The sequence below is a fragment of the Carlito syrichta genome, unplaced genomic scaffold (assembly GCF_000164805.1).
Source record: "Carlito syrichta isolate Samal-C Ts95f unplaced genomic scaffold, Tarsius_syrichta-2.0.1 Scaffold309009, whole genome shotgun sequence".
In the NCBI taxonomy this organism is placed as follows: domain Eukaryota; kingdom Metazoa; phylum Chordata; class Mammalia; order Primates; family Tarsiidae; genus Carlito; species Carlito syrichta.
In genome coordinates this window covers 328,328-353,254 of record NW_007253105.1, presented here as the reverse complement: position 1 = coordinate 353,254, position 24,927 = coordinate 328,328, and the positions used below count along the sequence as shown (strand labels likewise).

Below are 24,927 nucleotides of genomic sequence, written 5' to 3'. Positions count from 1 at the left end.
AGACTGGAGTGCAGTGGCCGCTTCCGGCCACCGCAGCCTCGACCTGCTGGGCTCCGGCGATCCTTCCGCCTCAGCCTTCCGAGTAGCCGGAATTACAGGCATGCGCTACCACGCCCGGCTGATTTTTTGATTTATTATAGAGATGAGGTCTCTCTGCCCAGGCGGGTCTCGAACCCGCGGGCTCAGGCAATCCACTCACCTCAGCCTCCCAAAGGCGCGGGATTACAGGCTGAGCCACCGAGCCCGGCTAGCTTGCTATTCTCTAACCTCTGAAGATGATAGTGCAATGTGAGAAATAGATGAAGTAAGGAACAGCCTACATCCTGGGATTTGAAGACATCACTGCCCAAGTATGCCATCCTCTCAGTAGCCTCAGAAGTATCTGCATATTTCTCATTATTTTGGAAGGAGTACATTATAGTAGTAGGATCAAGAGAAAGATTAGTTTAAACCCAAACTCTACCACTTAAATAGCTATGTGACCTTGAGTAAGTTATTTAATCTCTCTGAACCTCAATTTCTACACATGTAAAAGAAGCCTACTACCAATAAGAACCATCACCCCATAGGATGTGAGGATTAAATGATGTAACATATGAATAACATCTAGCATAGTCCTTGGCACATAAATTAGGGCTCAATAAATGTTAGTTTCTTCTACTTTCCTCTTAAAATACAATGAGGCATATTCCTTAATACATCGAGTAAATTGACTTTTTAGATTACACCAGACATTGGGAAGACCTGCAAGGACATAGAGTTGGAGAAGGATAAGCTGTAACTAGGTAAGTATAAAAGGCTAGCAGATTAGAGTCCTCTAGAGGGGAGAGGGGAGGTCACAAGGAGGGCAGCAGGGGCCACAAAGTGGTTCTGAAGAGTGTGCCCTTTGTTTTTCAAAGCTATGCAGAGTGGTAGAGTCTAAAGAAGCAGAATTTGGTGATGGGGCTTTTAGAACTCATACCTCGGAGAAAGATACCAGGATTAGGTGCAAAGTTCAACCTCTATGTCTCTCCAGCATAGGGAAACTATCTCCTTCTTGTCCCCTCTCAACCCTCCACTGTGGTATTAAAAACTAAGAGTAACTTTGGTCACCTCCATGTTGGCAGGCCCTCATTTTTGCAACAGTGCTCAAGAACAGTTGGTTGAATACTGAATAGTCAAAAGTGAATCATTGCTATCCATCTTGACTGCAAAATTAACATAATGATTCATCAACAAATACTGCTCAGTCATCTATCATATGCCAAGCACCATATTAGTATCCAGGGATATGTTGGTAGCCAAAGCAGAAGTGGCTTGTGCACTGTGGTTTTACAGTTTAGTGAAGAAGGCAGAACATTAACTTAAAAAACACTAAAACAAATAAACATTTCCATGCAATATATTTTGAGTACATGCTAAGAGAGACTAGAACATAGTGCTATTAGAAAAAAAGCGGCCACTGTTTAGATTGAGAATTTAGGGAAGACTCCAAAATGTGACAATCATAGACTTGAAGGATATATAATGGCTAAACAATGAATGATAAATGGAAAAAAAGAGGGAACAGAATTGTGGAAGCCATGATGTTGGAAAATACTTAGTGCTTTCAAAGAATAGGAAGAACATCAATATGATGGAACAGTATTGAGCACCCTTTCTCTACCACCACTTAATTACAAAGATTTGCTCATCCTAATTGGATTGTGGTGGCTATAGATGCTATAAGCAGATAGGTGTGTGTGTGTGTGTGTGTGTGTATGTGTGTGTTTGATAAAATTTTCATGTGCACCAGTATTTCAATACAGAGAGAAACTAGTGAGGAGACTAAAGATATTGACAGGAGCCCGATCATTCTGAGACTTGTAGACATTGAGGTGCATCCTGAGGACAATGAGGAGCCAATGACAGGTTTCTGGTAGGGCAGTGACATTGTGAGTTTGCATTTTTAAACTGCAGACCAGGCTAAAGAAATAGCTATTTTATAAGTAAAGCATAACATTGATATTGAGTTATTAGCATACCTCTGTTGATGGATCAACTTGAAAGGAGAATGACAGGACAGAATAAGGGTTACAGAGAGGGTGCCAGGGACCAAATTTGCCAGTGTATGTATTCACTAGGGCACAGCTGGCTCAAGGCTCAGTGGGCGACCACAGCAGAGACAGAAGTCACTCTGTTAGTTCTGAATGACTCTCTTACTTTCTGAGCCTCTGTCACATGTGTAGATCAGAGGGAATTTCATCTAACCTAGATCAAAGACCCTGAAGATGAAAGGGGATTTCACCTTGGAAAAACTGAACTGGCCCAATGAGACATTAACTGAATACGGACGCTCATTTCAAAATCAAACATGTCCAAATATTTCTAGGCATCAAATCTTCAAAATATTGACTGATCAGTGAAATCTACAGCAATCAGGGAGATCTAATCAATACTCTGGACTTGAAAACAGTTTCAAGAATGGAATGCTGTAGAGTACCCTCTCTTTACCACCACTTCATTGCAAAGATTTGCTCATCCTAATTGAGTTGTGGTGGCTGTAGATGCTATAAGCAGATAGGCTGTGTGTGTGTGTGTGTGTGTGTGTGTGTGTGTGTGTGTGTGTGTGTGTGTGAATGTGTATGTGGAATACAATTTTCATGTGCACCAGTATTTCAAGCTAAGTCACTTTCCTTGAAGTCTGCTATATGCAGAAGCAAGACTTACTTAAAGCCTTATTCACTCCCACTCCAACACATTCACCTCACTGTCACTAAGATGATCTTTCTAAAACTGGACTCAATCCTGCCCTTCCACTTCTTAAAATCAGTATTTGTTCCTTGCAGAAAAAATAAATTTCAAGCTCTCTGATATTCAAGACTCTTAAGTTACAATCCATGATCACCTCTCCAGGTTCATTTCCTACCACTTAACCCTATGGAGCTAATACTTCAATTGCTACAGAGAGGTGAAACTACTCATAATTACAAATTCAAGAAAAGAGTCTAGGAAAAGGATCAGGGACTGCTTTACCAGTACCATGGATAGAGACACATTTGTCTCCTGCCCTTCATATTGTCTTAGGCTGTAGGAAGAAGTTAACATTACTGATGTCTCTCTGACTCTGTTATTTCAGGGAATACATTTAGACTCAATAAAGAATTGTTCAAGAGAGCAAAAACTCTTAACTCTGCAAAGACCCCACCAAACCCAAACCATGTGCTAGTAATGGCAGTTATTCCTTTAATCAAAGTAGAAGCTAGGAGATTTGGAGAATATTCCTACTTGCTCTTGATTATATTAGCCAAGTGAATTTTCTCACACCTCTGTGTCCCTGTACATGTATTCTCTTCTTTGAGAATAGCATGGTAGTTTGCCTCCAAAATGAATACCATTGATTCTTTTCCCTCCTGTGTACATATGCCATTTCTTCTATAGAGGGGTGGAGTCTCCTCCTTCAGTCCCTTGAATTTAGGCTGATGTGTGACTGCTTTTAATGATATACACCAGAAGTGATGCTGGCCAGTTCTGAACCTAGGTTTTAAGAGGACTGGCATTGCCACTGGCCTTCTTGAAACAATTACTTTGGGGGTAGACAGCCATCATGTAAGAAGTTCAATGATCATGAGTCCACCATGCTACAAGAAAGACTAAGTTATAGATGAAAAGGAAGAGAGCAATGCCATCCCATCCCAGGTGTTCTAGTCATTGCAGCCCAGGGGTCAGATCTGTAAATAAGAAAGTCATTTGGTCATTTTATCACTGACAGATGCCATCTGAAAAAGAACTGAGGTCCCAGACATATGGTTCTAAGACGGCATCGTAGCTATGTCCAATCATTCAAGTCATCCCAGATGAGATTCCACATTTTCAAGCAGATACAAGCTATCCTTGTTGTAACCTATCCAAATTCCTGGTCCATTGAATTGTGAGCAAAATACAATGATTCTGTCAACAATGGCTGTTGTTTTATGCCATTAGGTTTAAATATGGTGTGTTACACCAAAGAGCAATAGCTTGTTTCTCCATTTCTGCCTTCACTAATTCCAACCACTTTCTTTAAAATTCAACTCCTCCATGATGTTTTCTTTGAGCATTTTGAAATAGCCCAAGAAATCTGTTTCCATTTCCTGCTAACATTATATCAACTCATCCTGGCTTCTTCTCATCTAGAAAAACAATAGTCCAAATACCTTCCTTTTTACTCAGTGAGCTTCAATAACTAAAGAAAACATCTTGGTTCCCATACAAATTAGACTCATGTAACAGGTATCCACTATCTCCCAGAACCCCCTCCTCAGATAACTGATGTTTTTGTGGTTACTTGTGAGGCCCCATTCAGCCAAAGGAGAGCCACAATATGGGGTTACATCTGCTTCTTTTATTTAATATTTTTCTTGTTTCCTCCACTGGCAGAGCCTAATAGGAGCCCATATGAGTTTTTGCTTATACTTGTACATGGTCTTAAGATCAACAATTAGAATCCTTTTCTACTCCTATGATTAGAGGAATGATTGTATAACATTCCTAGATCAGTCAATGACTGGCTGCTTCTGGCTGTTTTAAGTATCAGCTCCCAGTTTTGCAGGAATCACAAAGAGAGATTTGTACAATTTCCTTCATTGTTGGCATACGGGGGTCGTGGCAGGAGTGGGAGAGAGACTAAGAGCTGGTTAGCATCTGATTGACCCAGCATCACTCTTTGATTTATTCCTCTGCCTGCATTAAAACAGGACAGCAGTGTGTGGTATCAGCTGTATCAAGCTACTCCTTCTAATTCTGTGTGAGTATATAGTATTTATATGCCTGATTCTTATCTATCTTCCATCAACTTATCCATGCATCCCTCAACAAGAGTTTTGGGTATCTATTCCGTGCCATGCACTGTGCTACATGCTGAAAATACAGTAGAAAGAAATGCACACATGGTCCTCCCCACTTGAGCTTTCTGTATGGTAGAGGGGCCAGACCTTAAACAAACACATTTGGAAACTGAAGTCAGTGCTGAGAAAAAAGAGAAAACACAATTCCATGATAACAAATCCAATCTAGTAAAGGGAGAAGGGCGTCAGGAAAGAAAGGTGAGAAGGGAGATCTCAAGGAATCAACCAGGAGAAGAGCATTGGGTGGAGCCAGCACTCTAGATAAGGGGTTGGAAAACATTTCTGTAAAGGGCCAGAGAGTAAATATTTTAGGCTTTGTGGGTTAGATGATTTCTGTGGCAACTACTCAACTCTACTCTTGTAGCACAAAAGTAGACATAGGAAATACATAATTAAGCATGCTGTATTTCAATAAAACTTTATTTATAGAAACACAGTGGGTTGGATTTGGCCTATGGGATGTAGTTTGCCCATATCTGCTCTAGAGAGAGCAATGGCATGGTCAAAAGTCCTGTGGTAGAAGTAGTATGAAAAAGGTTAATTATTGTGAGAAGATATTTGTGTGGCTGGAGTTCATAGAGAAAGGGAAAGATGTCAGAGCCTGGGAAAAGCCAGAATAACAAGATCTGTATGTAAGGTCTAGATAGGGATTTTGTCTTTAGCTTACACACAATCAGAAAAAATAGAATTGTTTTATTCCAGGGATGAGTGAGGCAGAGTGTTCAGATTTGCCTTGAAAGATCTCCCTGGCCGTTATGAAGAGAACGGAACAGTGAATGACAAGGATGGATATGGGGATTATTTAGGGGCTGTGGGTCTTATTGAGGTAAGAGATGATGATGACTTGGACAAGGGTAGAGGTAGTGGATGTGGAGAAAAGTGGATAGGTTCTAGATATATCAAAGATGTCAGATAATCAAAACTTGGTGTTGAATTGGATGCAGGAGGTGAGAGAGAGGAACATGTCAAGATTAATCTGTTATATCTCTGCTGAATGTATTCTTGCTATTAAGGGGAACTGAAATTTTATTTCATTTTCAGCCTCCATATAATTAGGGAATTGACTCACATGATTGGTAAGGTGAAAAGTATATCATGTGAACAGAGATGAATCACAGGTTAATGGGCCAGGACAGCTCCATCTCAACAGACACCATTCTCCTGGCAGCTTCGGCACATTCCTCTACTGGGTGTACTAAGCCATATCACTATTGTTTGTGCTCTTTATCACATGGGCTTTTTGACAGTAGAACTGCCATTTCTTGTTCGTGACACCAACAGTTATTATTTTGGTTGGTGGACTCTTCTGTTCACTTGACATCTGCTCACTCTGAAGGCAGACATGGATCTGAGATACAGTCAGTGTCTGGTTGTGTGGGCAGTTCTTTCCACCCAGTCAAGAGCATCCCACTGATAGTCAGCCAGTGCTGAGTAACTAAACATCATGACATTGCCCTTCAATAATATGTAGGAGACCACTTGGAGAATGATGGAGAGGGTGATATAGTGAGCAGAGAGGCTTTGTCCATCCTTGGGCTTTTGTTCTTTCCTTCTACTACCTCAAATGCTACACTTCAGTCTTTGTGATAGTCTGCCCTGTGGCTCTTTCATTGACTTTCCAAGGTATATAGATCTGCTCCCAACTACTAATATATAGATCAGACTTCAGGTTGTCCGAAAATTCTACATGGAATATGATGATCCTATCCCAATCCAGGCTGAGCAAACAACTATGGGGTCACCCAATCTATCAACTCCTTCATACATTCTGAGTTCCATCCCAGGATCCAGGTGGGTTTCCGGAATGTTCTGTACTTGACCCCATTTACACAGCCCCTTTCGTAGTTTAATGCTATACCCTCAGCTTTAACTGATGGTGATTTTAAAAAAATAAATACTTCTTTTTTCCCCCCAGAACTTCTACTAAATATCTGAGTATTCTTTAGGATTCACATTCCTCAATCAAAAGATATTTTCATAGAAAGGAATTTTACCATACTTCTATATGTGAGTCATGGTTCAAAATTCTGATACTTTTGTTAACTTGCTGAGTGACCCTAGGCAATGTGTTTCACCTCTGGGGACCTCAGTTTCCCTATTCATAGCAAAGTCTTCAATTACCTTGCATACAAAGTGTAGCGAACATTTGTATCTCCCGGACAGGCTTCTCCAGAAAGAAGGGTTGCTAATAAGTCCATCATATGAACCCTGGTTCAAACCTAAGCTTGGTGTCTTGACAGCTGGGTGACCTTAAATTACTCAAGTTCTCTAAGTCTCAGTTTCCTTAACCTGCCTCATAGAGTTGTTGAGACTATTAAAGGAAATGAGGCATGTAAAGTGTTTTGTCCAGTAATTACTCACAAAATATTAGCTAGTAGAATTATTATCTGTGTTTTCAGCTTATCAAGGCTGTAGCTTTGAGCCGAGGGGGGAAAATTGGTCTCTAGGCTCAGTTTATTCTGCTACCTAGCAACTATATATTTACATTTTCAACATTACTTCTTTATCCCTGATTACTTTAACAAGCACTTTCTAAGTGCCCTGTTATAATTCAGGACCACCTGTGTGGTGTAGCGAACAATTCTATTTTCTTCTCAAGATGTAGTGGCATAGCATAAATTGTCAAAAGCAACTTCAGCTTTGTAGTTTTACTGAGGTCTCTTTGAAAGGGTATTGAGAAGGAATGACTAGGTCAGCTTATAATGATAGTGAAGGTCTGTGACTGATAAAACACTCTCCCTACTTATCTGCAGTGGAAAGATGAATAGGTACAACTCAAAGAGTGTATGAGACCAGGCTCCAACAAAACATAAGTGTACCCGACACTAGAATCGCTCTAATTTCCAAATAGGTTACTCTTCTTGGAAAGTAAGTTTAAATAGGACAACGTGAGGCTCTTTCCAAGCAGGTTCCAGCCACCATTCCAGCTTCATCTCTGGTCATAGGCTCTTAACTCAGAGCATTTTGAACTTCAAACTTGTTTCTCCAAGTCCACCATACTCCATAAGCTTTTGTTCCTTCCATTTGGGACAACCTTTCTCTTGCATTCCCTTTAAATCAAAATCTATCTCTTTACATTGTATTTTCCAAATCACTTAGGCAGAATTAGTCCTTGCTAAGCCTCTGGTGAGTGTTCATGGGACACTCTACATGCCCTTTCTATGTCACTTATCACATTTATTAAAACCAATCCACCTACAGCTCTCCTCTTAGAGGACAGTAATATCCTTGAAGACAAAGACAATGCCTTATTTATCTTTACAATGCCTAAAATGCTTGGCATATAGTCAGCGGTTTATGAATACTTAAAGGAACATCTTGGTTACTCAAATAACCAGGAGATAAGAACTGTAATTCAATTTGAGAAGGTTTTATTTGTGTAGAAATCAGATTAGGAGACTACAGAAGATATTAGAAGATGCACTGTTATTGTCTGTACTTCATTCCTTTAAAGGAGACCATGGGACAAAATCTAGAATGGTTATATTCCCAATTAATGGTCATGGCCCCAATTCTAACCCTGGTTCTATGAGTGACTGCATGAATTGTCTTAGGAAAATTCTCCGGAACTCAATTTTTCATTTTTAAGAATAGTTTTCAGAGAAGTCTGGCTTTATAACATCTAAGGTAATTTTTGTCTTGATTATATATACTATAATTATATCTTTTTTTTTTTCTTTGAGTTACAGTCTCACTCTGTCGCCCAGACTGGAGGGCAGTGGCTGCTCCCGGCTACTGCAGCCTCGACCCACTGGGCTCCGGCGATCCTTCCACCTCAGCCTTCCAAGTAGCTGGAACTACAGGGGCACGCTACCACGCTCGGCTGATTTTTGATTTATTGTAGAGATGAGTTCTCAATAAGTTGCCCAAGCAGGTCTTGAACCCGCGCGCTCAGGCAATCCACCCACCTCAGCCTCCCAAAGGCACAGGTTACAGACTGAGCCACTGAGACTGGCTTATATCTTTTTAAAAAGTCTAATAATCTCTGAAACTTGTCTTAATTTAACTTCTTAATGTTTGTAATGGAAACTTTGGTTTACTTTCTCAAGGCTACTTACATTTCCAGTTTGCACTTCTAAGGAGAAAACAATTCCATTCAACTTTGAGTTCCCAAGAACTTAATAAGTGTGCCCTTTAATCTGTCAGCCAAGTGGATGATTGCAAGATATTCAATAATTCCTGTAAAGTATTCAATAAAACTGGAGGTGGCAAATTTGTAACATTCAATTCTAGATTTAATTTAATCCTGGAGCAACCAGAAAATATAATTGTTCCTGCAAACAGAATTTTTGCATTAAAAAACATTCCTTTCATAATGCTCTGTTGAGCTCTTAGTTTCACTATGTGACTCATCATTGCTTTTCCTTGTAAATTTCCATTCCTTCCATCCTGCCTCTTAGATTGCCCACTGTTCAGACAAAAGAGAAGATCCCAGATTTAGTTGAGTTGGGGACTCACATAGCTATCAATGGGTTTTAGCTGCCTTCAGGACCAGGACCCTAATAGCAATGTCTTCGTGGTACATTCACTTAGGGAGAGGTGTCAGAGCCTTCCTTTCCCAGACAGCCCACAACTTTACCATTATCAAAGACAACTTAGCACATGAAAAACAAGGGCTTTGGAGTCTGACAGTTCTGGGCTTTACTTTGAGCTAATGATTCTCAAACTTGACCACGCATCTGAATCACCTGGAAGGCTTGTTAGAAACACTGATTGCTGATTAGTGTTAGAAATGCTTATTGCCCTAGTTCCTGAGTTTAGGGCTTAGTAGGTCTGCGGTAAGGCCCAAGAATTTGTTTCTAACAAGCTCCCAGGTGATGCTGATGCTGTTCTTCTGAAGATCATGCTTTGAGAATCCCTGCTTTCAGCAGATGACTCAATTCCTTCCTTATTTATAAAATGAGAATAATAATATCTACCTTAGGGAAGGCAGTATAGAGGAGTGGTCTTGACTATGGGTTTAGGGGTATCAGACAGACCTAGGTTTGAGTTCCAGCTCTGCCATTTAAAGCTACAAAGGCTTAGGCAAGTTCCTAACTGTTTTAAAGTCTCTTTCCTCATCTTTAAATTATCAGGTATAATCATAACACTTATTTAATTCTCCCAGCATATCAATGAGATAAGAATGTATATGAAATACTCAGCATGGAAATGGGCATATAATTAATGCTCAGTAGATAATAACTAGTATCATAAATATTAACAAACTAATAATTATTATGTTTTGAGGCCCCAAACTAGAAGGATTAAGTGATCCCATTAGCTGACACAATCAAAAATAAAAAAAAATCTCACTAGTCTTAGATAACAGGGTCACATCTAACAAGAAGAAACAGTACAGACAAAATGTAAAGTCTTTCACTTGGGCTCCAAAAGTCATCTTCTTCTGGGTTGATGAGGCAATCCTAGCTGAAAGCTATGATCACCATATTAGGCAGGCATGTGGTGGACATTTAGAGATTAAGTCAAATGTGAGTGGTATATTCCAAACCCAGCATGAAGGTGATGGAAACTCTCTGAACTCCCAGTAACTTAGCCCAGGGTGGAGGGTCATGGTCAGCTTGGAAACCACACACTTCATGCTTGGAAACCACACACTCCATGGGCATGGGCTAAATGGAGACAGAAGGATCAACTGGGATTTTGCGCAGAATGAAAAATAGAAATGCATTCCAAGGAAGTCTGATGACTAATGTGGTGGCTACTTAGCCTGAAAGAAGGACCTGCGTATACAGGTAGCTGCAGTGAAATAGCTGGGGTGGGGGCTATAGGAAGAGAAACACTGATTCTATTACCCTATGTGAAAACAGTAATGAACAAAACTACAGGGCACAAATTTCAGCTTAACAAAAGACATAACTCACATGAGAAGAGTTAGAACCAGATACTGGCTTGGAACCAAAAGATATTAGTGTGAATTCCAGCTCCATCACTCATTCATTCATTCATTTATTCATTCAAACAAACAAACAAATACTCAATGAGTATCTGCTGAGCCAGAGAGTTGGGCAATGGTCAGAGAATGCACTGATTAACAATCATGGAGGGCCCAGGGAGCCATGCTTAGGATTTTAGTCTTTACCTTAGCGGCAGCAATAATACCACCTGTGACATCAGGAAAATAATCCCTGCCTAGTTGTACTGTTCTGAGGATTGGAGATAATATGTAAACAGCATCTAGCAAAATGACTGATCCAGAGAAGGTCCCAAGCAAAAGTAGCAATCCTTTATATTTTTTTTATTTTTCTGTTTATAAAAATCTGTTTATCTATTGCATAATAAATTTAAATAATCATAAGAAGTTAGACAAAATAAACTTGAATGTATCAAGAAGATTATTTAAATTAGCTACTTCTGGGACAATGAAACTCGACCCAAATGTATTTTGAAATGTAGAAGTATATAATAAATAGAAAGGTAGTAATCCTTAACAGCTCACATCGAGTCAAAAGTTTCCCTAGAGAAGGCCATGCTTAGGCCTATTTCCCAGAAATTCATTTCTCCAGCTGGCTCAGCATCCTCCTGAAAGGGTTAAGGAAGCTTACTAAAGAGTTTACCACAACCCCAGCCAGTCCCCATTATTTTAAAAGTTATGATCCATCTTCTTTATTTGAATTGCTTTAGTTACGTAAGATGTTCCTAAAATAATCAGGCTAAAATCTTGCCTGTGTTTCCTTCTGCCTGCTACATCTCTGCTGACTCCTTCCAGGGGTATCAAGCTTGGACATTCCCTGACCTGCCCACGAATAAGCCCTTTTATGAGGGCTGTGTTCCAAAGGCCAGGAAAGGCATCAGGTGTCAGGTACATTCTCCTCATCAGAAGCAAATATCTCCTAAGGTTACTGTGCATTGTTTCCCAGGCATATTTTGGTCACGTTGGGAGGTACAAAGTCAGGGAAGGGTGCTGTGGCTCTTAGTGCAGGTTGTTATTGCAAAAAGTCACACAACAAGGATTCTATTTGTTGGGCCGTTTTTCTCCCCTGCCAGGCTGCAAACTGACTGTGGGCAGGGGCCATTCTCTGCTCTCTACTAGGGAGGACCCAAGAAACTGGAACTTAATTATAAAATAGTTTAATTATTCTTACATGTTTAACTTCAGTCACCTTCAAAGTATTCTCTGTTTAATGCAATACACTTACCAAGATGCTTTTTCTACTGCTCAAAGCAGTTTTTGAACTCGTCAATTTTGATGCCTTTTAGTGCTTCTGCCATTTTTTATTTTACCACTTCTATATCAGCAAAATAAATCCCTTTGAGGACTTTTTTCATCCAAGGAAACAAAAAAAAGTCTCAGGGGGAAATTGGGTAAATAGGGAGGGTGGGGGGGTCATGCCGTTTTTGGTCAAAAACCGCTGAACACTCAGCGTGATGTGGGCAGGTGCTTTGTCATGATGGAAGAACCAGTCACCAATTCACCACAAAAAAGTTCACTGAAGTTGAACACAACCTCTCACAACAATGCCAGCTGGTACACTGATGCCAGTGGATTCCTAGAACACTTACCTAGCAGTGGAAGTCTATATTATAAGGGATCTGCCCTCCAAAAGATAGTTCCAGTATTTTGGGGTACCCCCTCATATATCTACCCAGGAATTGGTCCAGCTTAGAAATACCTGAGGATGGGACCACTGGTCTGCAATCCCACTTTCCTAAAAGGCTCCTGGTGGGAGGATTCCCGTATAACCTGTCTGTGAGTGCATATCCTCGGCAGCTGCCTTCCTGAAACAGGGGTTTCAGTGAGTAGAGGAACCAGGAAGAAGCACTGTCCCCCCAGTCAGCAGGGCTGTTTCACCTTGATCCCCTGCCTTTCCTTCACTCAGTTTTATGGTGGTGGAGAGACAGCTAAAGGTTAGAGGAAAGACAAAGATGCTTGGTTCTGAAAGTAAAGTATCAGCTCTGGGTACCAGCCTCAGTATCTACTTGTCATAATACTTGTCATATTACTTCGGGATGATGATGATGATGATGATGATGATGATGATGATGATTTTTTGAGTTGGAGTCTCACTCTGTTGTTGCCCAGGCTGGAGGACACTGGCATGCTCATGGCCACTGCAGCCTTGACCTGCTGGGCTCAGGTGATCCTTCTGCTTTAGTCTTCCAAGTAGCTGGAACCACATCATGCGCCATCATGCCCAGCTAATTTTTCTTGATTTTATTGTGGAGATGAGATCTCACCAAGTTGCCTGGGCTTGTCTCAAACCAGTGGGCTCAGGCAATCCTCTCACCTTGGTCTCCCAAAGTGCTGGGATTATAGGTGTGAGCCACCGCGCCCAGCCTAGGATGATCTTTAATATCTGAGAGTGTGAGTTTCCTCAGCTGTAAAGTGGATTTGGTAATAAACATGTGGACTATACAGGGTTACTGTGGGAACAGACTAAAATGCCATATTTGAACATGCTTGTTATCATCCCTGGCACCTTGTGGGAATCTGATTGGCTCCAGGCCAGTACCTGGCCATAGGCCTCTGTGCAGGAAACAGCTATGGCAGTTGCTTCGGTCCACATGGTAGAAAAGTCAACTGACCCATCAAGAGGAAGGTGGAACTCTTCCTTTCACCCCTCTGTCAGCGACCTCACTCCATGAGACTGGTGAATGTGAGCTACCATTCATGATGGAGGAGGAGAATCACTCACTGTTTTAGGAGTCAGATAACCCCAAGGCTTCTCATTCTATCCCTACTATTTCTGCATTGCATGACTTTGAGCATATTTACTTCAGTTCTCTGAAATTCAGTTCCCTTATTAACAAAATGGAAATAATATCTCATTTACAGGGTTTCTAGGAAGCTCAAGAGTAGAATTTATATCAAGCACAAGGTCTAGCATATAGTAGATACCCAATAAAAATTATCTTACTCTGGGCTTTTTCTGCTAGAAAGCTCACAGTCAAGTTGAAATTTAAACATGACCACATTCAGATTAAATTTTAACATAATATAATTAAATTTTAATATATCCTGGATTTGACCTTCATGTTTTTCTGATCCTGATCCTGATTATTTATTTCTCCTACTACCATTTTAAAAAAATTGTAGGTGCTTTTCTTGGTTATATCCCCAAATCTTTGCAGAATGAGGTAGATAGATCTAATTGAGGTCTTGAGAAATGGATTCCTATCATGACTCTGCAATGTTTGTGTCTTTTGGGCCAGGGAGTCTCTCTGAACCTCAGTGTCCTTATTTGTAGAATGGGGATAATAAAAACCTACTAGTTAACTTATGGCATAGGAATAAGGAAATATTATTGGAGAGTTTTGCAGAAGGACTTTGTAAACAACAAAACATTTATAAGTAGAAACATGTATTATTTGTGAGGCAATAACCCTTTACTTTTATTTTAGATTTAGGGGGTACATGTGCAGGTTTGTTACATGGGTATACCTCATGATGGTGAGGTCTGGGGTTCTACTGAACCCACTACCCAAATAGTGAACATGGTAACTAGTAGGTAGTTTTTAAAGCACTGTCCCCTTCTCTCCTTCCCCCCTTTAAGAATTCTTAGTTGTTCTCATCTTTATGTTTGTATGTACCCAGTGTTTAGCTTCCACTTACAAAAACATGTAGTATTTGGCTTTCTGCATTAATTCACTTAGAATAATGGTCTCCAGCTGCATCCTTGTTCTGCAAACAGCATGATTTTTTTGTTATGGCTGCATACTATTCCACGGTGTATGTGTACCACATTTTCTTTATCCAATCTACCATTGATGGGCACCCAGACTGGTTCCATGTCTTTGCTATTGTGAATAGTGCTTCATATGTGTGAAGGTGTCTTTTTGATAGAACTATTTATGTTCCTTTGGGTATATGCCCAGTAGTGGGATTGCTGCGTTGAGTGGTAAACCTCATTTTAGTTCTTTGAGAAATCTCTAAACTGCTTTCCACAGGGGCTGAACTAGCTTATATTTCCACCAACAATGTATGAGTGTTCCCTTTTGGGAGATAATATTTGCAAACTATGCATATGACAAAGAGCTAATATCCAGAATCTATAAGAAACTTAAATGTATTGTCAAGAAAAGAAAAGATAATACCCTATTTTTTCATCTTTATAACTATCTCTTTCCCCAAACTGTGTCCATGATTCACAGCATGGGGAAGGCATATACTAAGGAAATGGTCATTAAATCTCACCTCCAAGGCTACACTTAGCAGAGAGCTTGATGACCCAGTGTCTGTCTGATGACCCTTAAAGAAGGTCTCCCTTTACCCACCAGACATGGAATGATGCAATTTTTGGAAACATAAAAATGAAGACAGAGTTAACTAATCGTACCCAGTGGGCAAGTGAGTCTGTCAAATGCCATTATGGGAAAAGTAGACAACCAAGCCCCTGTATCACAGGAATTCAACAGGGATTTGTTCTGAAGCATTTTTGTTTGGATTGAAAATGAACAGCAGAAGATGACATATAGACAAAAGAGATAAAGAAGAAGTTTTAAATACCAGAAGAAAGACTCAGAAAATGATCCCAGTGAGAAAAGATCACAGAAAAAAAGTAACAAGTACACAGGGCAGTAAGATCAAAATCAGATTACTTAATAAAAGCCAGCATTTCTTTAAATGGAAAACAATGCACATTGTTTGTCCTTGAAATGTGACATGCACTTCTTTTTCAAGAATGTCAAAGCACTCCAAAGCAACAACCCATATCTGACAAAGCCCCATTACCCTAGAGTCCCAGAGGGCATTGTTTCTATACAATATTAGGAGGTTTGATTGAACTGATGTCACAGAATTTAGCAGTCACTTGAAATAGAAAACCTCAGAAAATAAACCTATGGAGGGAAAGGCAGAATTTGAATTAGGCAAGGGCCCACCTGTTCAATAATGAAATAATTGCTCAGACATATTCTTCTGTAATCTTTTCCGAAGTAAAAACTATTTTGTGCCCTCTCTCTCCATGCTTCCTCAACATTCACACGTAATCTCAGGGCCTTCTAAAGACACTGATTCTGAAGCCAGACAGTCACTTCCCTAATGCCATGAAAATAGATTCAATTTTACATACATCAGGGTGATTTCAGAAGCAATTTCTCATCTCCAGTGTAAGCATTACTTACATTTCCCTCCCCCCCCAATCTCATCCCAGTGGTTCCACAGGACATTTTAAAAGGTACCTGATACATTCTAGGGCATTTAAAAGATCCCCAGGGTGTTTTTGTAGCTGTAGCCTGAGGACACCGGATGCATAGAGAGAATCCTAAGACATTCAGTGATTCAAACAAATGCAAAATTTCTTAATAATTAAATATAATAAGTCCATCAAAAATTTTTCTGTCTTTTTAAAAGCAATTATCATCGACATGAAATGAATGTGTATATACAGACATATATAAGTGTATATATGTGTATATGTCTGTAAGTTTATACGTGTGTGTGTGTGTGTGTGTGTGTGTATGTACATACACGCACACACATAGATACATACCTCAGTCATTTGAAAAATTTACTCTTGGTCTTTAAAACATCTAATTAGATTTCATTGGCTATTCTTCCTCTTCCTCTTTAACTAGCAAATCTATCTCAGTCTTGGGTGTTTTCATCCTAAGGGTCTAAGTTTTGGCCCATGGTAAAAACAGTGGTGATGTATCCCTTTTAAACTCATGAAGTCTGTATTACCCAGGTTTTCATTTGAGATCAGAAAGTTTGAGACCAAATATCTACAAGTTCAGGGCCACAATGATTGTCACGCATCTCTGACTATAATCTTTTTGGCAATCAGAGTCCTCCCTGAGGGCACTTTTATAAAATAGAAAAAAGTGTGCACAAGAGGCTGGACTCTACAGAAAACGTTTGGATGATACTACTTGACCAGTATTTTCTTTCTTTCTTTTTTTTTTTTTTTGAGTTGGAGTCTCACTCGGTCGCCCAGACTGGAGTGCAGTGGCCGCTCCCGGCTACCGCAGCCTTGCCTGCTGGGCCCCAGCGATCCTTCCGCCTCAGTCTTCCGAGTAGCTGGAATTACAGGCATGCACTACCATGCCTGGCTGATTTTTTGATTTATTGTAGAGATGAGGTCTCGCTGCCCAGGCGGGTCTCGAAGACCAGTATTTTCAATCAGCTAGACTTGCAAATGAAATTCTCTGCCCTGGGGCCAAAAGCAGGAGAACCAGTGACAACTGAGTACATAGTGCAGGCAGAAGCACAGTGAGCTCAGGATAGTCTTTTATCTTTTATTATTTTTAATTGACATATAATGATTGTACATGCTTATGTACAATTATGTACAGTGTGATATTCGATACATATACAATGTATAATAATTCGATTAGTGTAATTAGCACATCCATCACCTTAAACATTTATCATTTTTTTATGTTGAGAACATTCAAATTTTACTCCTCTAGCTATTTAAAAGTACAGGAAAACGTTGTTATAAAGTCACCCTTCAGTGCTATAGACCACTAGAACTTATTCCTCCTATCTCGATGTAATTTTGTATTCAAGATTGATGGACAGACACAGAATTTTAGTTAGGGTTGTCCTTTTTTAAGGGAAAGACCAAGCTCATTTCCTTGCCAACCCCTACTCTGCCTCTTCTGGTCTATGTCATCCTCTTTCCTAGCCTCCAGGAAATGTATGAATCCCATTGATTCATCTGGATTGAAAGTGGAAAGGACTGGCCTTATAGTTAGGAGAACTACAAATTTGCTCTGACCTCTAAGAAAAACAAAAGTTAAATATTTGCTCATAAAACAATCAGTATGTGCCTTTAGACTTTGTCTTTAAAAGCCATCACTAAGCCTTAAGAAGTGTATAAACTTAGCATCACCAATAATGGGCAAAGTGATATCATATGTCTATTGATATGATGTAAAGGGAAGCATATAACATCACTTATGTAGTATTTTTGCCAGAATGTTTAATCTAAATGTGATTCTGGGCCAGGCACAGTGGCTCGCGCCTGCAATCCCAGCACTTTGGAAGGCAGAGGTGAGAGCATTTCCTGAGCCCAGAGACCAGCCTGGGCAACTTGGTGAGACCTTGTCTCTACAATACATCAAATAACAATGATAACGATAATAACAACAATGATAATAATAATAATCAGGTATGCCTGTAATTCCAGCTACTTGGAAGGCTGAGGCAGAAGGATCGCCTGAGCCCAACAGGTCCAGGCTACCGTAGCCATGAGTGTGCCTCTGCATTCCAGCCTAGGCAACAGAACAGACTTTGACTAAAATATATATATATATATAAAATTCTGATGAAAAATTAGAAAAATCTGGATTATGGAACATTCTGCAGGACAACTTGCCTGAACTTTTAAGAAATGTACATGAAAGAAGATGAAGAGACATGAAAACCAAATACAATGTGAACATCTTGATTGGATCCTGGATTAAAATAAACAAACACATAAACAATAAAGAACATTTTGGGGACACTGAGGAAATTTGACTATGAACTGGTGTATTATAAGCTAACATTGAATCAAGGTTATATTTTGTGATTATGTTGAAGAGCTGTCCTAGTTCTTAAGAAATACATATTGAATTCTTTGGAGGTGGAGTGCCATGATGTTTGCAACTTACTTCTAAATAGTTCATAAAATTTTGGAAAAAAATCGGATACAGAAAGAGAGAGAGAAAGCGCACCAGTGTAAGTAAGAACGAAAGTGCGAATGTTGCAAAATGTTAACGATTGGTGAATCTAGGTAAAGAGTGTGTAAGTGTTCATTTTGCTGTTTTCTCAGCTTTTTTCTGTAAGTTTAAACTAATCTCTCTCCCCAGAGATGGTCAATATCTGAAAGTAGCTATTGCCTCTGTCAAAGTTCTGCATTCTAAATCTGGGAGCCTGCAGGAACTTTCCAAATGACTTTCATAACATTCATATCCTCAGTTGTACCGCTCCTCTCATCCTCCAGGAGATTTTGATTCAGGGGGTTTGGTGGGGGCCAGATATGAGGTATGGGGCTAGTGTATTTTGAAAACCTCCCCAGGAGGGTTCTGTGCTGCACTTGAGCTTAGGAATCCTGGGCCTGAATTATTTTCAGATCCCGGCTCCATAGGAACAGGGCTACGTGGCTCTGGGAAGGCCAAACACTCTTTATCTCAGATTCCTAACCTATAAGATGGGGACAATGACACTAAGGTTCTCATAGGACTATGGTGAAGATAAAATGAGAGAGAGTTTACATCATAGAAGGTGGCAAATAAATATCTGTTTTCTTTCTTCCTTCATCCTCTCATAGATCCCCAAAGTGATTATGTCTAAAGGGATTTTTACAAAATGTGGTTTCTTCCTTTTGCAATTTACATGGTATATGATGGATGTTTGTCTATGCTCAGATTCTTTTAGATTCCATGCCTTATCCAACTTGGGGCAAAGACTAGGGAATCAAGTTTATCAACTGGCTTACAGCATGGCTAAAGGAAGGGAACAGAAGCCAGGCCTCTTGAGGCTGATTCCTAAGGGATCCCTAGATGTCACCAGTCTTGAAGTTCTCCTTTGGATGAGAGTTAACCCTGATGTTTTAACCACTTGTATTAGCTTGGGATCATTTATTAACTCCAGTTCAGGACTCAGGTGGCCTTGACCAAGTGCTGCTTGGAACATTGGCTGTGGCTTGGAACTGGCCAGGGATTAGGAGGCATGGCCTCCAGTCTGGATAGGTAACTCAGCCATTGGACTTTGGAAAAGTTCTTTCTCTGAGCCTCAGTTTCCTAAGGATTCAGAGCAGAAACAGTGATAATTTATGACTCACCTGCCTTATGCACTGTTTGTGAGACATAGTTTTGAAATGTTTAGGTTATTTAATTCAGTGTAGCATATTTTTCTCCTTAGGGGCAAAGGCAACCTCCTCCTCCTTTTTAACTACTGTTATTTTTAACCTGTCTCTATGTCCACAAGCAGGTAGGATGACTTGCTCTCATTTTTACCTCATTTGGGGTATATTTTTAAATACTTCTTTTCACTTTAGGATGATGATAAAGTTTGGATATTTGTCTTCTCCCAATCTCATGTTGCAATTTGATCCTCAATGTTGGAGGTAGGGCCTGGTGGGAGGTGTTTGGGTCATAAGGGTAGATCCCTCATGAATCTCCCTGTACTAATGAGTGAGTTCTAGTTCTATAGGATCATGTGAGAGCTGGTTGTTTAAAAGAGGCCAAGCACAATGGCTCATATCTGTAATCCCAGTGATTTGGGAAGGCAAGGTGGGAGGATTGCTTGAGGCCAGGGGTTTGAGACAAGCCTGGGCAAGATAGTGAGACCCTATCTCTCCAAAAACCATTTAAAAAAATTATCCAGGTGGGTGGTGTGCGCCCATAGTCTCAGCTACTTAGGAGGCTCAGGTGGAAGGACTGCTAGACCCAAGTATTTCAAGGTTATAGTGAGCTATGATTATACCACTGTACTCTAGCCTGGGCAACAGAGTGAGACCCTGTCTCTGAAAATAAAATTTTAAAAAAGTGTGGCATCCTTCTTTACAAATTACCAAGTCTCAGATGGACATTCCTTTATAACAGCACAGATGGACTAAGACAAATGGGCTGCCCAAAGTCTTTGGAAGGGAGAACCTTCCTCTGGGACTGTCTCAGGGAAGCATCCATACCCCATTCCTTACAAACCCTAGCCACCTTGAGGGGTCCAAAGCAGAAGTATTAGGATCTACATGGACCATGCATGTTCCCTCCCCCTTAGTTGGCTTAACTTACTGAATCCATTAACGTCCTGAGAACTAGAGGAGAATCCTTCATCGTTGCGACTGGCACTGAGCTTGGTGGTGGGTTTGTCAGCGGAGGCCACCGGTCCCATTTCTCTCTGGGCTCCGCTCTGTGTCTCCTTCTGCTTCTTGGCCAGCTTCCTTTGGGACATGTGCAAGGGGAAAAAACATAGTCAGATGGTGCCAGTTTCATTATAGCATTGGGAAGATAGATTGCTCTCCTTCTCCACCCCTCATCCTTGGTCCCCAAACCTGATTCATACTTCAGAAACAGAGTCAAGACAGGTCCTCCAGTGTCAAGGTGGAATAAACCCAAGTCCTCCTGAAACCATTAATGGTTTCCATTTACTCAGAAATAAAAGACTCATGCTGTCTCTTCCCCAACAATGAAAGTAGTCTATATTTGAGCCTAAAACAGGAAATTAATGAGATGTATATGATGCTTCTTTGCTTCTTTCTACTCTCTTTTCAGAAAAAGTTAGTGGCTAGACTGGTCTTTCTGTTCCCATGGCTCTGAATTAGACTAAAAATCAAGTCTGGCTTTTCTTGGGAACCAAGCTCATGAAAATCCACCAAATAATGGTAGATTAAAGTAGAGACTTGGACTGGTGGAGGTTATTCTCACAGCTCAAAAGAAGGAAAATTAAAGCTGAACTTGATGCTGAGTCATCCCCAGAGGAAAAACAGACCCTCAGAGCCAAGTGGGCATTTATAATAATAATAGTAGTGTAGAGCAGTGCATCTCAAACTTTGGTGCCAAAGTGAATCGCTTGAAGAGCAGATAAAACACACAGAGGCCTGAACTCATGAAAGTAGGACAAGGCCTGAACCTCTGCATGGCCACCAAGTTCCCCAAGTGTTTCTGACATCAACCCTTGGAGGCTAAAACCATTAGCTTTGGCATCAGCAGACTTGGGCTCATATCCTACCTCTGCTGCCTGTCAGTGAGCTGCACAACCTGGGGAAAATTTCATAATCTCTTTAAGTCCTGAGCTCTTCTTCTATATACTATAGTAAATACTAGGACCAACCTCATAGGGCTGTAAGGATTAAATGAGGTAATGTAAGAAATACACAGAGCACAGTGCCTGGAACATGGTAAGCATGCAACATATTGTCATCACTATTCCTGTTTGTATATTATTGTTGAGTGGTCCAACTATATTCCAATATCTAAATCCCATCTCCAATAGCCCCACTATGGGATCCCATCTCTCCCTGAATTCCATCAAGTAATGAAGACATTATCACCTCACCAGGAAACTAAAAGTTTAAAAAGTTCATTTCTTAAGGATTTGAAATCTACTTCCTTTAAATTTTAACTCATAGATCTTAGATATATTATTACAGATATAAAAATATGACTAACCCCTCTCACACACAACAGTTATTTAACTATTTCTAAAAAACCGACATGGTCTCTCTGAGTTTTCCCAACATATATGCATCTAAATATAGTTACTATGCTCTGATCACATGAAAGGCTATAGGTTAAACATTAAACACCTTGAGGATAAATATCTCCAGTTCTTCTTGCACCATTCTTCACAGGACTTGGCTTCAAATTCAGTCTTGGTCATTCCTATCTCAACATAGAAAGAAGTAACCTAAAGAGGCCAAATTCAATGCACTGCAAAGAATAATTTTTCAAAGTTGAGCCTACCTGAACATAAAATAGGCAATATCAAGAGGCAATGATCTCACTGTCAGAGGAGGTATTAAAAGAAAGGATAAACATAGACTTAGAAGTATCTTTTATTTTAAATATGTGGGGTACCATTCAGGGTTAGTATACAAATACTCATTATTCAGGTACTTTTGTCGATGAAATGGCTTAAAGGAGCTCATCTAGGTCCAATTCCAGTTTGATAGTATCTTCCTTAAAACGTGGGTCTCATAATCTAAGTGTAGACTTCACAGAACAATTCTTTCTTTCAGATGGCACACTCAAATGAGGATAATTTGAGGAATGTTTATTTATAAAAGGACTACTGATAAAGGTGAGATGGGTGTAGGGGACCCACAATATAATATAGCAACAGGAGAGCTGCTCATACTTGTGGGACCAGAGGAATAAACAGAAGGAGCAGTAGCCAGAACCCCAAAGAGAGAGTTGTGAAGATGAGGCAAGCTAAACACAGCAGTGGTTTTCTCTTGGGGGTCCAGCCAGTCCTAGACAATGTCATGAGGCAGGGATCAGAGACAAAAATGCCCTGGCTACCTCCTCTTCCCTTCCTCTGACTCCTGGGTCCAGCAAATGGTGGCTCTCATTTTCTGGATCCAGTGAAAAGCCAGAGATGGCTAGGGATCCCTTTGATGGAGTCTGTAGAGAACACTTTCTGGAGGCAGAGAACACAGTAGAGAAAGGTGAAGAGGGAATTCAAATCCAGAAATCCAGGCCAAGAAGAGAAAATCTTTCACACCTGTGATTTTAGCCATCATTTGAAAACACATGCAGCCTGAACTGGAATTCTTCATTTATTTATCTATTTTTAATTGGCCTGGGGAAAGAAAGGCACTCAGAAATAGGAATGCATCTTCTGGTTATAATGCTTTGGCCACAGGCATACTGTTATACTAGTGAAACTATTTCAGGCAGACAGAAAAACAACACGAAATGAAGCATTGGATCAGTCGGGCAATTAAACAGGGGCAGGGGGATGCCAACAAAAGAAAAATGAGTAACTCTGCTGATGATGACATTTCAGAGTTTTAGTCTTCATTTATTATCAAAAAGGAGTGTGTTTAAAAATGTATATGTGACCTTCTTAATCATAAATTTGAAAAGATATATAGCATCTCCTTTGCCTCTATGTGAGCTCTGCTCATACTGTCCCAGCAGGAAATTAAAGGAAATCCGATAAGAGAGTTAACTTTAAAACTATAAATGAGTATGTATTGCAGGTTTTGATATTTCCTTGGGGGCAGAGTTCCCAACCAATCTCATTCCACTCATGGTAAAATAATATGTAAAGGGTTGTCTTAGGCACAAATCATTGGTTTCCAAAGGAATAATAATAATAAAAAAGGCCTTGCTGCTTTTATGAAAAAATGACATTTTATAAAAATGTTTGGGTAGCTCTGAACACCTATATTTTAAAAATGAAAAAAGAAAAAAGGAGGCTCTTCCAAACATATAGGCATTTAAAAATTGGAAAGCTAACTGAGTTGTAAAAAATCAGATATGTGACATTCTTAGTATTGAGCTCATGGCTGATACTTAACTACATGTTCATGGTGATAATGATGCTATACAATAATTTTAAAATGTAGAGACAGATGTTTTGGCAATGGGAAAACACAGCTACAAGGTAGAAATGGAGGGGGTGTATGTAGAAGGAAATAAAACACAAAACCACAATTTGGGGATTGATCTCTATTCTTTCAGAATTCCAAATTTAAGTATTAAAGATACTCCTCAGGCACGCAGGAAAATTCCCATAGCCAAAGAGTTTAATTTACAAACCCCTCTCTTTTCTTCCTCAAGAGAGGGGGAAATCCAAGTGTCTGAATAAGGCATACAAGATCCTCACATTATGGCCCAGGCTTTAACTCATCCTTGCCTTCTGCACACATCTCCTTTTAGGAAACATCAACTTCCTTCCTCCACACCATTCCTCAATATTCCTCTATTCCTTCATGTGTCCCCATTCTTCTCTACTGACTATCTCCTATTTATCCCTCAAAGCTCAATGTCATCTAAATGGCACATTCCTATGAGGCTTCTCCCTACTCCTCTACACAGAATTATACTTTTCTCCTCTTGCTTGACTTATCTGTTGAACAACTATTTAATGAGCAAGTGCATGTTATCAGTCTCTGCTAGATGTAAGCAGACCTTGTCTTTTTGACCTTGATCCTCATGGAACACAGAGTCCAATGGCAAAACGGGCATTAAACAGATACATACAGAAATAAAGCTAAAATCATGAAGATGATGAAGACCAAGAAGAAATACCTGGGGCAGTGAGAAAGTTAATACCTGGTTTGAACCCTAGCGGGAGATCAGGGAGGGTTTCTGTGCCATGTCAGTTAATACTTGCCTAGTCAAATTGCAGGGATTCAACTCTTTCACTCACTAGGACAAGAACCTCTTGGGAGAAGAGCTTTTGACTCTTTGCACCTACTCCAATTTCTTGCTGAGTATCTAGCACAGTGCTCAATAAATTTGCTGCACAAATTTATATTTAAAAGTCTATGATTTGAAGTGTAGAAAAGATGAACACAAATTACAACCACTTGAAAAGTAGATACGTGCAAAGAAAGTTAAGGGAAAACCTGCATGAAATTAATGTGTGATCTAGAATATTTGTACCTAGAAATATTTTTGTTAATAATTTAGCATTTCCTTTTTGGAATGTTGGCAGAATTAATGGAATGTTCACAGAAGTCAGAGATTTTTTTTTTCTCCC

At 39.9% G+C, this 24,927-nt stretch overlaps 1 protein-coding gene across 5 annotated transcripts in view; it reads right to left on the bottom strand.

The window, feature by feature from the left end:
* Window positions 1-24,927, bottom strand: part of LOC103268987 (receptor-type tyrosine-protein phosphatase T) — a 197,405-nt gene that overhangs the window by 108,340 nt on the left and 64,138 nt on the right. For all 5 annotated transcript variants that reach the window (XM_008066570.2, XM_008066573.2, XM_021716841.1 and 2 more), the window contains one exon: window positions 20,508-20,656. In XM_008066570.2, coding sequence (XP_008064761.1) covers window positions 20,508-20,656 — 149 coding nt within the window. The remainder of the gene's footprint in view (window positions 1-20,507; window positions 20,657-24,927) is intronic.